At 50.8% G+C, this 12,013-nt stretch overlaps 1 protein-coding gene across 1 annotated transcript; it reads left to right on the top strand.

The window, feature by feature from the left end:
• Positions 1-1,165: 1,165 nt before the first annotated feature.
• Positions 1,166-7,069, top strand: CHST2 (carbohydrate sulfotransferase 2). Its single transcript, XM_045903630.3, has 2 exons — positions 1,166-1,305; positions 1,412-7,069. The coding sequence occupies exon 2, from the start codon at positions 1,594-1,596 to the stop codon at positions 3,193-3,195; it is 1,602 nt and encodes a 533-aa protein (XP_045759586.1). The 5' UTR covers positions 1,166-1,305; positions 1,412-1,593; the 3' UTR covers positions 3,196-7,069.
• The last annotated feature ends 4,944 nt before the right edge of the window (positions 7,070-12,013 follow it).

Below are 12,013 nucleotides of genomic sequence, written 5' to 3'. Positions count from 1 at the left end.
CGGTGAGGGAGAAACCCCAGACCAGCTGGAACGCGTGAGCCGGGAGTAGAAAGCCTGCAAGCGGCGCTCGGCGTCCTCCGAGCGCACCCGCATCCGGGTGCGTCCTCGGTTCCTGGAGGGGCGGGCGGTGCCGACGCCGAAGGGAAGAGCGGAGTGGGCGGCCGCTGGGGGATTTCTGCCCAAACTTTATCACCAACTCTTTCCGAGAGCAAAAACGTGCGGCTGAGCCCGGCAGCCGCAAGGAGACTCCCAAGTTTCTCAGAGCCCCGGGCGCCCGATCTCTCCGAACCCCCGTGCGCGTCCAGGCGCTTTGCGCACGTATTGCTACGGCCTCGGTCGTGTGGGTGGCAGCCCGAGCGGCGTCGCGGTGACTCGAGCCCCGCATCTCCAGTCCCCGAGGCGGCGGCGGCTGGAGCCCGACTCTGCGAGGGGGCGGGCACGGGACGGGCGGAGGAGGAGGGCAGCGCGGCGAAGGGGAGGAGCCGCAGCGACAGACGGCGGCGCGCACCAACCCGGCGCAGGCTGGCAGGAGCCGCGCAGAGGCTGGCCCGAGCGCGTTGCAGCCGCTCCGCGTAGGGGGAGTCGGGTAGCAGCATCCTCCCGGGCGCCGCTTTCGCGCGGCGGCGGCAGCGGCGGGGGCTTCCTCTGCCCCGGTACCTCGTTGGCCAGAAGCGGCTGGTGCCGGCGGGGGCGGGGGGGGGGGGCGGTGGCAAGGGAGCGCTGCCGACTGGGGCTCCTTGGCCGATTGTTGTGTGTGTAGGGTTCCTCCCGGGCCAGTCGGAGGCTGCGGAGCGGCGGGCGCTGCCGGCTATGCCGGCCCGGGCATCCTCCGAGTGATGGAAGAAGCAGCTGCTGTCGCTGCAGGGTCGCGCTGCGCCCGATCCACCGCCGCCAGAGAGATGGGAAGATTCCGGGCGCGGAGGCCGACAGCGAGAAAGGCGGAGCCGCTTTGCCGGGAGCTGGGTCCTGTATAAGCCCCCTCCCCCAGCCGGCTTCGCCCCCCCGGAGCGAGGAAAGAAGCTGCGGTCTCGAGAGGTCGGCGGAGACGCCGCTGGAGCTGGGCACGCTGGGCTCAGCGGAGCGCGGAGCAGGGTTCCAGGCCGGGTGAAAGTTTCCCTTCCCGAGCCGCAGGGCGCCCACTGCCCGGAAATTGCCCAGGGCTTGGGCTGCCGAGTCCCACGGCCCCCTCTTAGGCGCGGGGACTCCCAGGAAGGACTGTGAGCGAGAAATCGAGGAACGAGTGACAGCAGGACAGACCACCCGGCCGTGATCCCGGGCGGCTCCGGGGTGCGCCCGCGGCTCCAGGTGAGCGGGGGAGCCCGGCTGACCCGAGGGTGGGCGTTACTTAGGTGGAAGAGGCGGGTGGGGAGGAGGATTGGGGCGCATCGGCTTACTCCGCTTCCCCTCGCAGGTCTTTCTCGGAGCCGCTGCCATGGGAGAGCCAGCCTTGGGCGTCGGGGACCAGCCGCCGCTGCTGCCGCGCCCGCCTCGGAGCCGCGGCCCCAGTCCCCGCGCCCGAAGTCGGCCCGCTGCGTCCCCCTCCTGGGCTGCAGGGCCGCCTCCGCCGCGCCGCCGGCCCCGGCTGTGCCTGTGATGAGCCGCAGCCCGCCGCGAGCCCTGCCGCCGGGCGCGCCCCCCCGGTTGCTCCCGGCCGCGCCTGCCGCCGCGCCGCGCGCCCTGCTCCCGCCGTGGCCCCGGCGCCCGGGCCGTCGCTGGCCCGCGTCCCCGCTCGGAATGAAGGTGTTCCGCAGGAAGGCGCTGGTGCTGTGCGCGGGCTATGCGCTGCTGCTGGTGCTCACCATGCTCAACCTCCTGGACTACAAGTGGCACAAGGAGCCGCTGCAGCAGTGCAGCCCCGACGGGCCGCTGGGTGCCGCGGCGGGGGCGGCTGGGGGCGGCTGGGGGCGCCCGGGGCCTCCTCCGGCAGTGCCGCCCCGCGCACACACCCGCTTGGACCCCCGTACTCCGTACCGCCCTCCTGCCGCCGCCGCCGCCGCCGTCGGGGCGGCCCCCGCCGCAGCAGCAGGCGCAGCAGGGGCGGTGGCCCCTCCCCGCAATGGCACTCGGGGCACCGGGGGTGGCGGAGAGAAGAGGCAGTTGGTGTATGTGTTCACCACGTGGCGCTCGGGCTCCTCTTTCTTTGGTGAGCTCTTCAACCAGAACCCCGAGGTGTTCTTTCTCTACGAGCCAGTGTGGCACGTGTGGCAAAAACTGTACCCAGGGGACGCTGTTTCCCTGCAAGGGGCTGCGCGGGACATGCTGAGCGCTCTCTATCGCTGCGACCTCTCGGTCTTCCAGCTGTACAGCCCCGCGGGCAGCGGGGGGCGCAACCTCACCACGCTGGGCATTTTCGGTGCAGCCACCAACAAGGTGGTGTGCTCCTCGCCACTCTGCCCCGCCTACCGCAAGGAGGTCGTGGGGCTGGTGGACGATCGCGTGTGCAAGAAGTGCCCGCCGCAGCGCCTGGCGCGCTTTGAGGAGGAGTGCCGCAAGTACCGCACGCTGGTCATCAAGGGCGTGCGTGTCTTCGACGTGGCCGTGTTGGCGCCGCTGCTGCGCGACCCTGCCCTGGACCTCAAGGTCATCCACCTGGTGCGCGATCCGCGTGCCGTGGCCAGCTCACGCATCCGCTCGCGCCACGGTCTCATCCGTGAGAGCCTTCAGGTGGTGCGCAGCCGGGACCCGCGCGCCCACCGCATGCCCTTCCTGGAGGCCGCTGGCCACAAGCTGGGCGTCAAGAAGGAGGGTGTGGGCGGCCCGGCGGACTACCACGCTCTTGGCGCTATGGAGGTCATCTGCAACAGCATGGCCAAGACACTGCAGACAGCCCTGCAGCCCCCTGACTGGCTGCAAGGCCACTACCTGGTAGTGCGGTACGAGGACCTAGTGGGAGACCCCGTCAAGACCCTACGGAGGGTGTACGACTTTGTGGGGCTGCTGGTGAGCCCCGAAATGGAACAGTTTGCCCTCAACATGACCAGTGGCTCAGGCTCCTCCTCTAAGCCCTTTGTGGTGTCTGCGCGCAACGCCACGCAGGCCGCCAACGCCTGGCGGACGGCCCTCACCTTCCAGCAGATCAAACAGGTGGAGGAGTTTTGCTACCAGCCCATGGCGGTGCTGGGCTATGAGCGGGTCAATAGTCCCGAGGAGGTCAAAGACCTCAGTAAGACCCTGCTCCGGAAGCCCCGGCTCTGAGAGGGTTTCCTGGGAGACCCGACTCCCTGTGGAGACACCCACAGGAGGATTGTGGTGTATTGCAACAAAAACAGCCCAGACCCAAACTGAGGAAGCCCACATATTCTATTATAGATATATAGTATAAATAACCACACAGGCACTTGCTGTCAATGTTTTGAGTCATTGAATTTCAAGGAACAGCCACGATACGCACACATCTCAGCAAAGGCAAGACTTGAAAGTTCTGACCAGCTCCCCTCCTCTCCTCTTCCCTGCCTTTTCTCCCTTCCTTTTTCTCACCTTTCCTACCCTCTCTCCTACCTACCTTCCGTTTTGAAGTGGGATGTTGATTAAATCAAGATCCAGTAACCTAAATCTTGTTTACAAAATTTTCGTGGTATCTGTGAACATGTACAACAGTAATTTGGTCGTGAGGGGTGGGGTAGAGAAAGGGGAAGTTGGAAGTTGGCCCGAGCACAGAGCTCCATTGGGCACGATAGCCGAGGAGGCATTCTTCTAAAAGTAGACTTGTGTAAAAAGCAAAGGTTCTCCGTGAGTATTAATAAAAAAAGATAATAAATAATATTCTTTTTAATATTTGCCTCCATTACTTTGGATTTACCTATGCTACTTGTCCTGGGTAGCTTCAGACAGAATTTGCTTCCCCTCCCCCCACCCCCCTTTCCCAGTCTGTTTCCTAGAAAACCGCTAAGGTGGGTGGGAGCAGTTTCTGACTCCTTGATAAGGACCTTGGAGTTGTTTTCTCACATATAAATCACAGCCTGTCAGGTGCGCAGGAATGGGGACAGACCTTCGAATTCTAAAGGCAAACACCAAGCAAGGCAGTGGAGGGAAAAGCTCGCACTCCTTTCCTGTTCCACTTTGAGCACAGAAATGAAGAAGCAGCTCCCTTGGGGGTTTGAAGCATTGGATTTTGATTACTGTTCAGTTAAGACTGGGGAACCTTGAAGCGGAGACATGTTTTGGTTCTGAGGTTAGTTCAGAAAAAGGGTTTTTTGGAAGAAAGGTATATAAGTAAAAAAAAAATTTCTGATGATTAAAACAGACCTCAAAAATCAGCGTGAAGGTATTGTTGACGATGGTAGCAACTTCTTTGGTTAGAAAAATGACAAGTCTATATGTCTGGAGTGTTTTCCTGCCTGTGACCCAGTACATGGAGGCGTTTGAAAAGGGAAGTTTCACCTGTGAGCTATAAGGGCACTCGCAGGCTTCTCCTTTTCTTTCTTGCTTCCCATTCAAATCAGTGCAAAACAAGAATATGAATTTATCATGGCTTACGTGGGATGCCCATGAGGGTGCATTACTTTTCCTTACTGTGTTTCCTAAAAGTGAAATTGCAAAGAAGCTATAACATGTTGCAGACAGTAGAAGGCTTCAGCCAAGAGCTTCTTTTAGATATGAAAATGAATTCTGGGAAAGAGGAAATGAAAATGAATTATGAGTAAATGTGTTGGATTTTGAGATTTGGTATTTTCCAGGGAGAAAACCATGCCAGTTTTCTGGCAATGGTAATGTTGTGCTGTCGTCCCGAGCCCATTTCTACTGAAGCATTCTGTAGAATGTCATATTACAGTACGAAGTTTTAAAGCCCAAATAGGTACAAGAGACAGTGTAGTTATATATTTCATTATAGACGGTACAAGTTCGAGATCATCATGACTTTATTTTACTATAATTTATTGTGAAATCTCTGCAGGTCAACCCGTGTTGGTTAAATGCGGGGGATTTGAAGGAAAATATGATGAAAAATAATATGTACATGGGAAAGATTTTAACCCAAGGTGATCCTTAAGTATAAGAATGTAAGACTCTTAAGCATAATTTTCATTACAATGTGAAATCTAACTACACTGTTAAGAATTCAAGATAAAGAAGCACAGAAGTTAAAAAAAAGAGTTGTATTTAGCAGTGGATTTTATAACATACTCTAGAATGGCTAGTTCTTAATTTCCTAAAATAGTTTAGAGTATTGTGTTTATTAAACCAGATGACAGCTATAACACATTGATCATGTTTTCTATGATATTTTCATGGTAGCACCTCTGCGGAATTATCATCGGCAGCCGTAGAATATTGCCAATAGCTTTAATTTAAGAATACTTTAAAATTAAATGAAAAAAATAAATATTAATGTTGGATGACTATCGATGAAATAGGTTTAACAGGAAATCAAGACAGCGTCATTAAAAGGCAACCATTCTGAATAAAATAACCATTTAAAAACAAATTTCATGTGGCGTTAGAATCAGCTCTTCTCACTTAATCACAGTAAAATTCATGCTTCGTTTTTGAGTGAAGGGTTTTTTAAACAGTGGAATTCATTCTTCTCTCAGTATATCTAAGGACTTTGTGTTAAAGTAGAATTGCGATGTGTTTGGATCTTTCGCTTTTAAAAAAATCCCGGGTGCTGCGTGGAGCCTCTGCAGCAGGCAGAGCATTCGTGGCCTCTGCTCAGAGGAAATTTGAAGCATAAACGCCAACATTTGTCCCCTTGCGGTGTTGGAACGGGGTTTCTGCCCGATACCCTTGTTTGTGGCAGATGCTTTCTCTCCACTCTGCCACTCTGTAATTGGAAAAGGCGAACTGTGACTCTTGGAGCTTTGTACGTAGCTGCCTTCTAGGAAGGCAAGACAGGTGTAGCCCCCGCTAACGGCCGAGATAGTCGTATCAGTGACATTCAGCTTCCACAGGTTTGAGAAGGAGCGAAGCATTTTTTGGCGTTAATAAGCTTCTGTCAGCCCCTGGTGCAAGCAGACCTGGGCCACAGCAAACTGCAGCCGCGCCGTGACCATTTCTACGGCAGCAGATGTGAAGGCGATCCCTTCACGTTTCCCAACTTGGCAATATGTCCATCAGCCAGGAGGAAATATTCTTCAGAGTGGCTTATCAGAGTGATTTTTATTTTCAAATTCTGCTCAGCTGATAGCATGCCTGACTGACCCCTTTGACTTTGGAATTCCTTTGTTAATTAGAAAGCTCTATTTATAAAACGAAGTCTACCCGGTGCATTTAGTCAACAAATATGAGTTTGGAACAAGGCAGTGGCACGGCTGGGGGCTTGAATTTCAGGGAGCTCAGAGGCGCTCAAAGGCCTCATTCAGGCTGACTCGTGGGCACCTTGCAGGCAGGGACTGGGGCAAATCCTGGACCCTTCATTGTCCACCGCATAGTGAGTACTTGATAAACACTTGGTAAGTAAGTGAATGAAGTATCGAACTATCAAAAGTGCAAAGCGCTCAGAAGGGAGAAAGAGTGGAAGAATGTGTTCCCTGTTTAGAAAAATTGCCAGGCTATTCACCAAAGTTTGCTGGAGGAAGGGGGCCTTGGGCTCTATTTGGATGTGGGAGTGGGCAACAGGAACATCTGCAAGATTTCCAGGGGGACGGGGTAGAGGCTCATATTTCCCACGGAGGAATTAGGAACGAAAATTCAGAATTTCTGAAGGTGGAGAAGTTAAAATTTCCAAATGAAGGATTTGACGTTTATTATTTGTTTTCTCAATTGCATTAACAAGATAAAGGCAGGGACCAAAACACCCCTGAAGAACAAATGCTGCCTTGGTACCTAAGGGAGGGCTCTGAGGTTATAATATTTGTTTATTATTTTGAGGGCTTTGAATGTGCAGTTTAACCAGGCAGAGGAATAGTTACTTTCAGGAAGTTTGGCCTCTTGTGGATGCTGAATGAGACAATGCTTGCCTGTTTCCATGCATCCCTGCCTCGCTGTGGCCAGTCCTGTCCAGGATTTCTTGTTGCAGACGGTGTAGTTGTGGCTGGATTATGCTGTCGGTTTGAAATTAATGTGAATCTGAGTAAGGCTGTTAATTAATATTCCCTGGGTCTCAGCAATGAAATAAAGATCATGTTTGAAACCCCGTCTCTAGAGATGACTTCAGAAAGACCAAGAGGGAAATAAAAAGCATGTCTTATCTGTAGTTGTGAATAAGGCCGAGGTGTCACTTTACCACCCTCCCCCAACCGTCTTCCTTCCCTCCACACGACACTCCCACGCACCCACACATGCAGTTGAGTTCCTGCATCGTCTTCAGGTCCGGGCAGGGGCGGGGGGAGGGGAAGAGGATGTTTTAATGCCTGTAAAGAGGTATGTGGGGAGTGATGCTTTTGATTTCAGGCCTCGGGAGAGTGAGTGGTGGATGATTCTATCACAACCTATGACAGTTCTGTGTCAGGATCCAGTGTGGACAGGTAGTAAATGACAATCGCAATGTGAGGGATGGCCTGAGCTGCGTGAGGGGATGGCTTGAGGTAAATGCACAATTTACAGACCCCATTGTCACTCACCTTGAGGGGGCCCTCTCAAATCTGTCACAGGAAGAACATAATTTGCTCATATCCTTTCCCACTTTTCTGGGCACCCGAGCTGACACTTTTGCGGTTCAAGTTCACAGCTGCTTGGTACAGGCTCTTGTACAAGTGTTTAATAACTGAAATTACAGGACTTGACTTTTATTACAGCTGATGCAATTCTGCACACCCTTAATCGAATTATGCTAAGGAAACTGTTAAATCCTGAATAACACATTAAGTTTATAGAACGGGAAACTTTATGAACCAGTGTTTGGAGGTGGTATTGTTTGTAAACTTGGAGGAGCCTTGAAGGAGTAGGAGCCTATCCGCAGACTTGGCAGGATGATATAGAATGATCAAGTATGGCCAAGGCCAAAGCTTAACTTTTGGTGGAACTGGTTATTTGTGATCAGACGTCAAAAGGTGTTTTGGGGCTGCCTGAGCTTGCAGGTTTGTGATAGTCACCCTGCCATGAGAATGAGGGTGAAAATGATCGCTATGATCAAAATGGCTCCCATCTTGGGTGTCTAGGCAAGGGCTTGACAGAAACTCACCTTCAAGCAGTTAGTCCCCTAGATAGGACCAGCTACATAATTTGTGGAGCTCAGTGCAAAATGAAAGTGTGGAACCCCTTGTTAAAAAGCTTTTAAGCATTTCAGTTCAGCAATAGCATAAGAATTAAGCCAAGCACGGGGTCCTTCTGTGCGTGGGGCTGGCTAACTGCGCAGGTTGTATGCCCTGGAGGCACTTCTGGGTCCGGGTGCAGGGACTGAAACGCCCAGCTAGACGAGAGAGCAAATAATGGTGGCCCTCAAGTTCCTGGGAAATCGGTGCAAAGGTAGGAGTTATTGTGTGTAACTATAATTAAAGCAAAGACCTCCTAGCGAGACAAATGCACTTTGCATGATGGAATTCTAAGGAGGTGCATGCACACATGACAAATGATCCTTAGTAATTGCAGCAAGTGATTGAAAAGCCCCTGTGAGTCATCAGCTGGGCTTGAGAACACTTGAGACTGAGTGTTCTCGGGATTGGTCAGGTGCAAGACAGCTTGTGTTGTTGTGGGAATCGCCATAAGAACAAGTTAGACGTCTTCCATGAGGATGGCGAGCATGCCCTCTTTGTCCTTAGCATGTTAGGATACTGGTGAGTTCCGCTAATGACAATGTTCCCTTCCTTCTGGAACTACCGTGGGACTCTGATTTTGCTTTGTGTATAATAGAGAGAGAAAGCTTATGTATGGAAGAGAAGAAGGTCAAGTCACAATAAACTCAAAGAGTAAAGGTGCAAGATGTATTAAGCCACCTGGTGTGCCTCCTCATTGTGCTTAGTTGGCTAAGTTTGTTTTTATTATAGGTGTGATATGTCCCATTTTCCTCTGGGTAGCAGGTTCTCCACCTTCTCCACCTCCTGCCTCCCATTTCTTCTTTTTGCTTTGTGAATTCCTACTCATAATTGAAGATCCTGGATCTTTCCGAAGGTTTTATTTATTGGGCCAGCTCTAAGATGCACAAGTGTCTTTCTGTGTCCCCCCTTCCCCTTACTGCCTTGTGCACAGATCTATCGGTGGGAGTCACTGCAGATCGAGACTCTTGGTTCATAGCCTACTTCCTCTCCTAGTCTAGGTTCTTCAGGAGGGAAGGGACCGGATCCTATTTGTGTGTGTGTTTATCTCCCCAGCACCGAAGCAGTGTCTTGCTCACAGGTCTTTAGTGGGTGCGAAATAAAAGACGTAGCTCAAGAAGACAGAGCAAAAGGGATTGAGGGGCAGACACTGTCCAAGAAGCTTTAGAGTAGTATGCTACATTCCATGATGTCTTGAACTTCATATGTGTGGCACACAAAAGCTGAAAAGGAAGGCAAATTAATATGGACAAAAGGAATATACCAAATCATGCTCGTGGAAGGCCTCGAATGTGATCCTTCCATGTTAGTGTTTGAAACAGAGAAACAATAATGGAGTCCCCCCCACCAAGAAAAGTAACAACTGAACTACAGTCCAACAGAAATGATGCAATTTTTAAAGAGCCCAGTAGGAAAATGTATTACTGTGAAGGAGGCTGAGGCTGTGTATCTGTTTTTGATGTGTGGTGCTTACCTCCACTGTGATTCTCTTTTAACCTTTCCAGGGACTGGAAATTTTCAAGAAACAACATGGAGGTCTAAATATTCCATTTCCATTTTCAGATGTCCCAGTTACTCTGGCAAACTCTTATTCTCTCTAGGGCTGAACGAGCTCCTGGGAGGAATTAAGATATTTGATGTTCTCATCTTGGTGCTCAATATCTTTAGATGAAGGAGGGTATTATGTGATTCCTTTTTCAAAGAAAAATATAAATGAAACACATTTTCTTTCTGAAATAACGGTATTCACATTTATAGTTTTTAGCCCCGTTATTTAACCAGCCCTACTTGCTAGTGAGACCGGTATCCTTCCCAGGACGTGAGTTCCAAGTGCCCTTTATTTAGGTTAAGTCTTTGTTGCACATAGTTTTTCATTTATATTTCCGCACTTCCCAAGTGACTTCTTTTTTTTTTTTTTTAAAGATTTTATTTATTTATTTGAGAGAGAGAGAATGAGAGACAGCATCACAGGGAGGAGGGTCAGAGGGAGAAGCAGACTCCCCACCGAGCAGGGAGCCCGATGCGGGACTTGATCCCGGGACTCCAGGATCACGACCCGAGCCGAAGGCAGTCGCCCAACCAACTGAGCCACCCAGGTGCCCCCCAAGTGACTTCTTGATGTGCTGTGCTCTTTACAACTTGCTATCACCATTTTGATTTCACTTTTAAGTGCCGTAAGTAGCGGTGATGATAGTAATAATCATAATACCATCATTTACCCTTTGTAGATCATTTGTTATGGGCCAGTCACTGTGCACAGCACTTTTTATGTATGATTCTATTTTATCCTCACCACAATCGTATGGAATAAGTATTATTATTGTCTTTATTTTACAGAAGAAAAATGTAGGTTTAGATGGGTCCTTTTCCTAAGATCACATAGCTAGTAAGTGACAAAGCCTCTTTCTTTTTGCTTGGTAGATCAGAGATCACACTCTTTCCATTAAGGGATACCAACAAAATGCAAGTCTTTTTGTCCCAGCCAAATGCTTTCTGAGAAATACCTCCTGAATGCTTGAGGCATTATGCCTTCAGCCAAAGAACAGGTGTTATCTGTATCTTTAGAGATGCATTTTTATGCAGCAGAAAGAGAAAGGTTAACTGTTGGTTTAAGTGCTGTTGGACAAAATTCCTTTCAGAATGGCCTTTGTTGGCCAAACAAGTAACAGGCCCTTTAGGTGGTGGGAAGAAAACACCTGGACAGGACATTTTGGGGTTGGGAGAAAAAGAGTGAATGGAGAGGGGAGAGGTAAAGGGAGGAATGACAGGGGATAAGCAACTTGACAGGGGGCTCAGGATGCTGGCGCCCAAGGAAGGGACGCTGCCGCGATGCTCCCAAGAAGAGAATGGCCAAGGGCAGGAAGATTGATGTTCAGCTTGGCATCGTTTGCCCCACTGTAGCTGCCTTTGTCGCCCAAACCTCCAGTAAAGGCTGCTACATGCTTCACCTTGGGTGGTTGGGGCTTTGCAGGTAGAAGGGATCAGAGTAGTGCCAGCCAGGATGGCATGGGTCAAGAAACCACAACCGGTGAAATGCAGAGAAGAATTCGCAAATTCTGTAGTCCACCCTGGAAGGGTTGACTTACCCCAGGAGACCCCGGGGCGGGGGCAGGGGGAGTTTGGAAGGGAGGGGAATTTCTCTCCAAGTGTGAGATGGGGCTTCTAGGCAATCTTATGTAAATTATAAAGGACAAGGTAGGCGGAGGAGCAGGGCTCAAGGAGGGAGGATGTCAGGAGGCTGATATATATGGTTTGTTAACTGTTTGAGGGTAGGAACTCAGTGGGCATGTGCAGACCTAGCAAAGTTAAGAATTGTTGGTATCTTATAAAAACAGATGTGATAGAGTCAGGTCAGTCATTTACAAGTGTGGAAACTGAGGTGCAGAAAGGCCGTGAGATGTGCTCCGTGTCCCCAGTTGGAGGAAGAGCACAAACTAGAAATCACAGCTCCTGATTCCCAATGGGGGGCTCTTTGACATTCTCATCCTAGGACTTTTTATTTTCTTGGTTCTCACTAGTCTTTTGACCACTCCAGTATTTCTCAATGTCTCTATAGAATGTCTGGGGATCAGAGAAGGAGTGCCGTTTGGGATTCTGGTCAAGCTTTAGTAGGAGATGAGGTTGAAACCAAAGCCAACAGCTGAGTTTCTGGGTGGTCTGAAAATGTCATTCTGTTAGGCATCGGTCAAGGTTCTTTGGTTGCAAAACTGACTCATTTACATTGAGAAAAATAACAAATTAACTGGAAAAGATGTGGGGAACCCACAGAATTGAAGAACAGCTAAGGAGCAAGGCTGGACAATTTGGAGTCCTCTCCTCTCCCCTCCCATGCCCTTCCCACCTCTCTCCTCTCTTCTTTTCTCTCCCCCTTTCTTTCCCTCCCT

Source organism: Mirounga angustirostris, unplaced genomic scaffold (genome assembly GCF_029215605.1).
Source record: "Mirounga angustirostris isolate CCGP_5_RB_7025 unplaced genomic scaffold, mMirAng1.0.hap1 SCAF_1, whole genome shotgun sequence".
Lineage (NCBI taxonomy): Eukaryota > Metazoa > Chordata > Mammalia > Carnivora > Phocidae > Mirounga > Mirounga angustirostris.
This window is presented reverse-complemented; position numbering and strand designations above follow the sequence as displayed.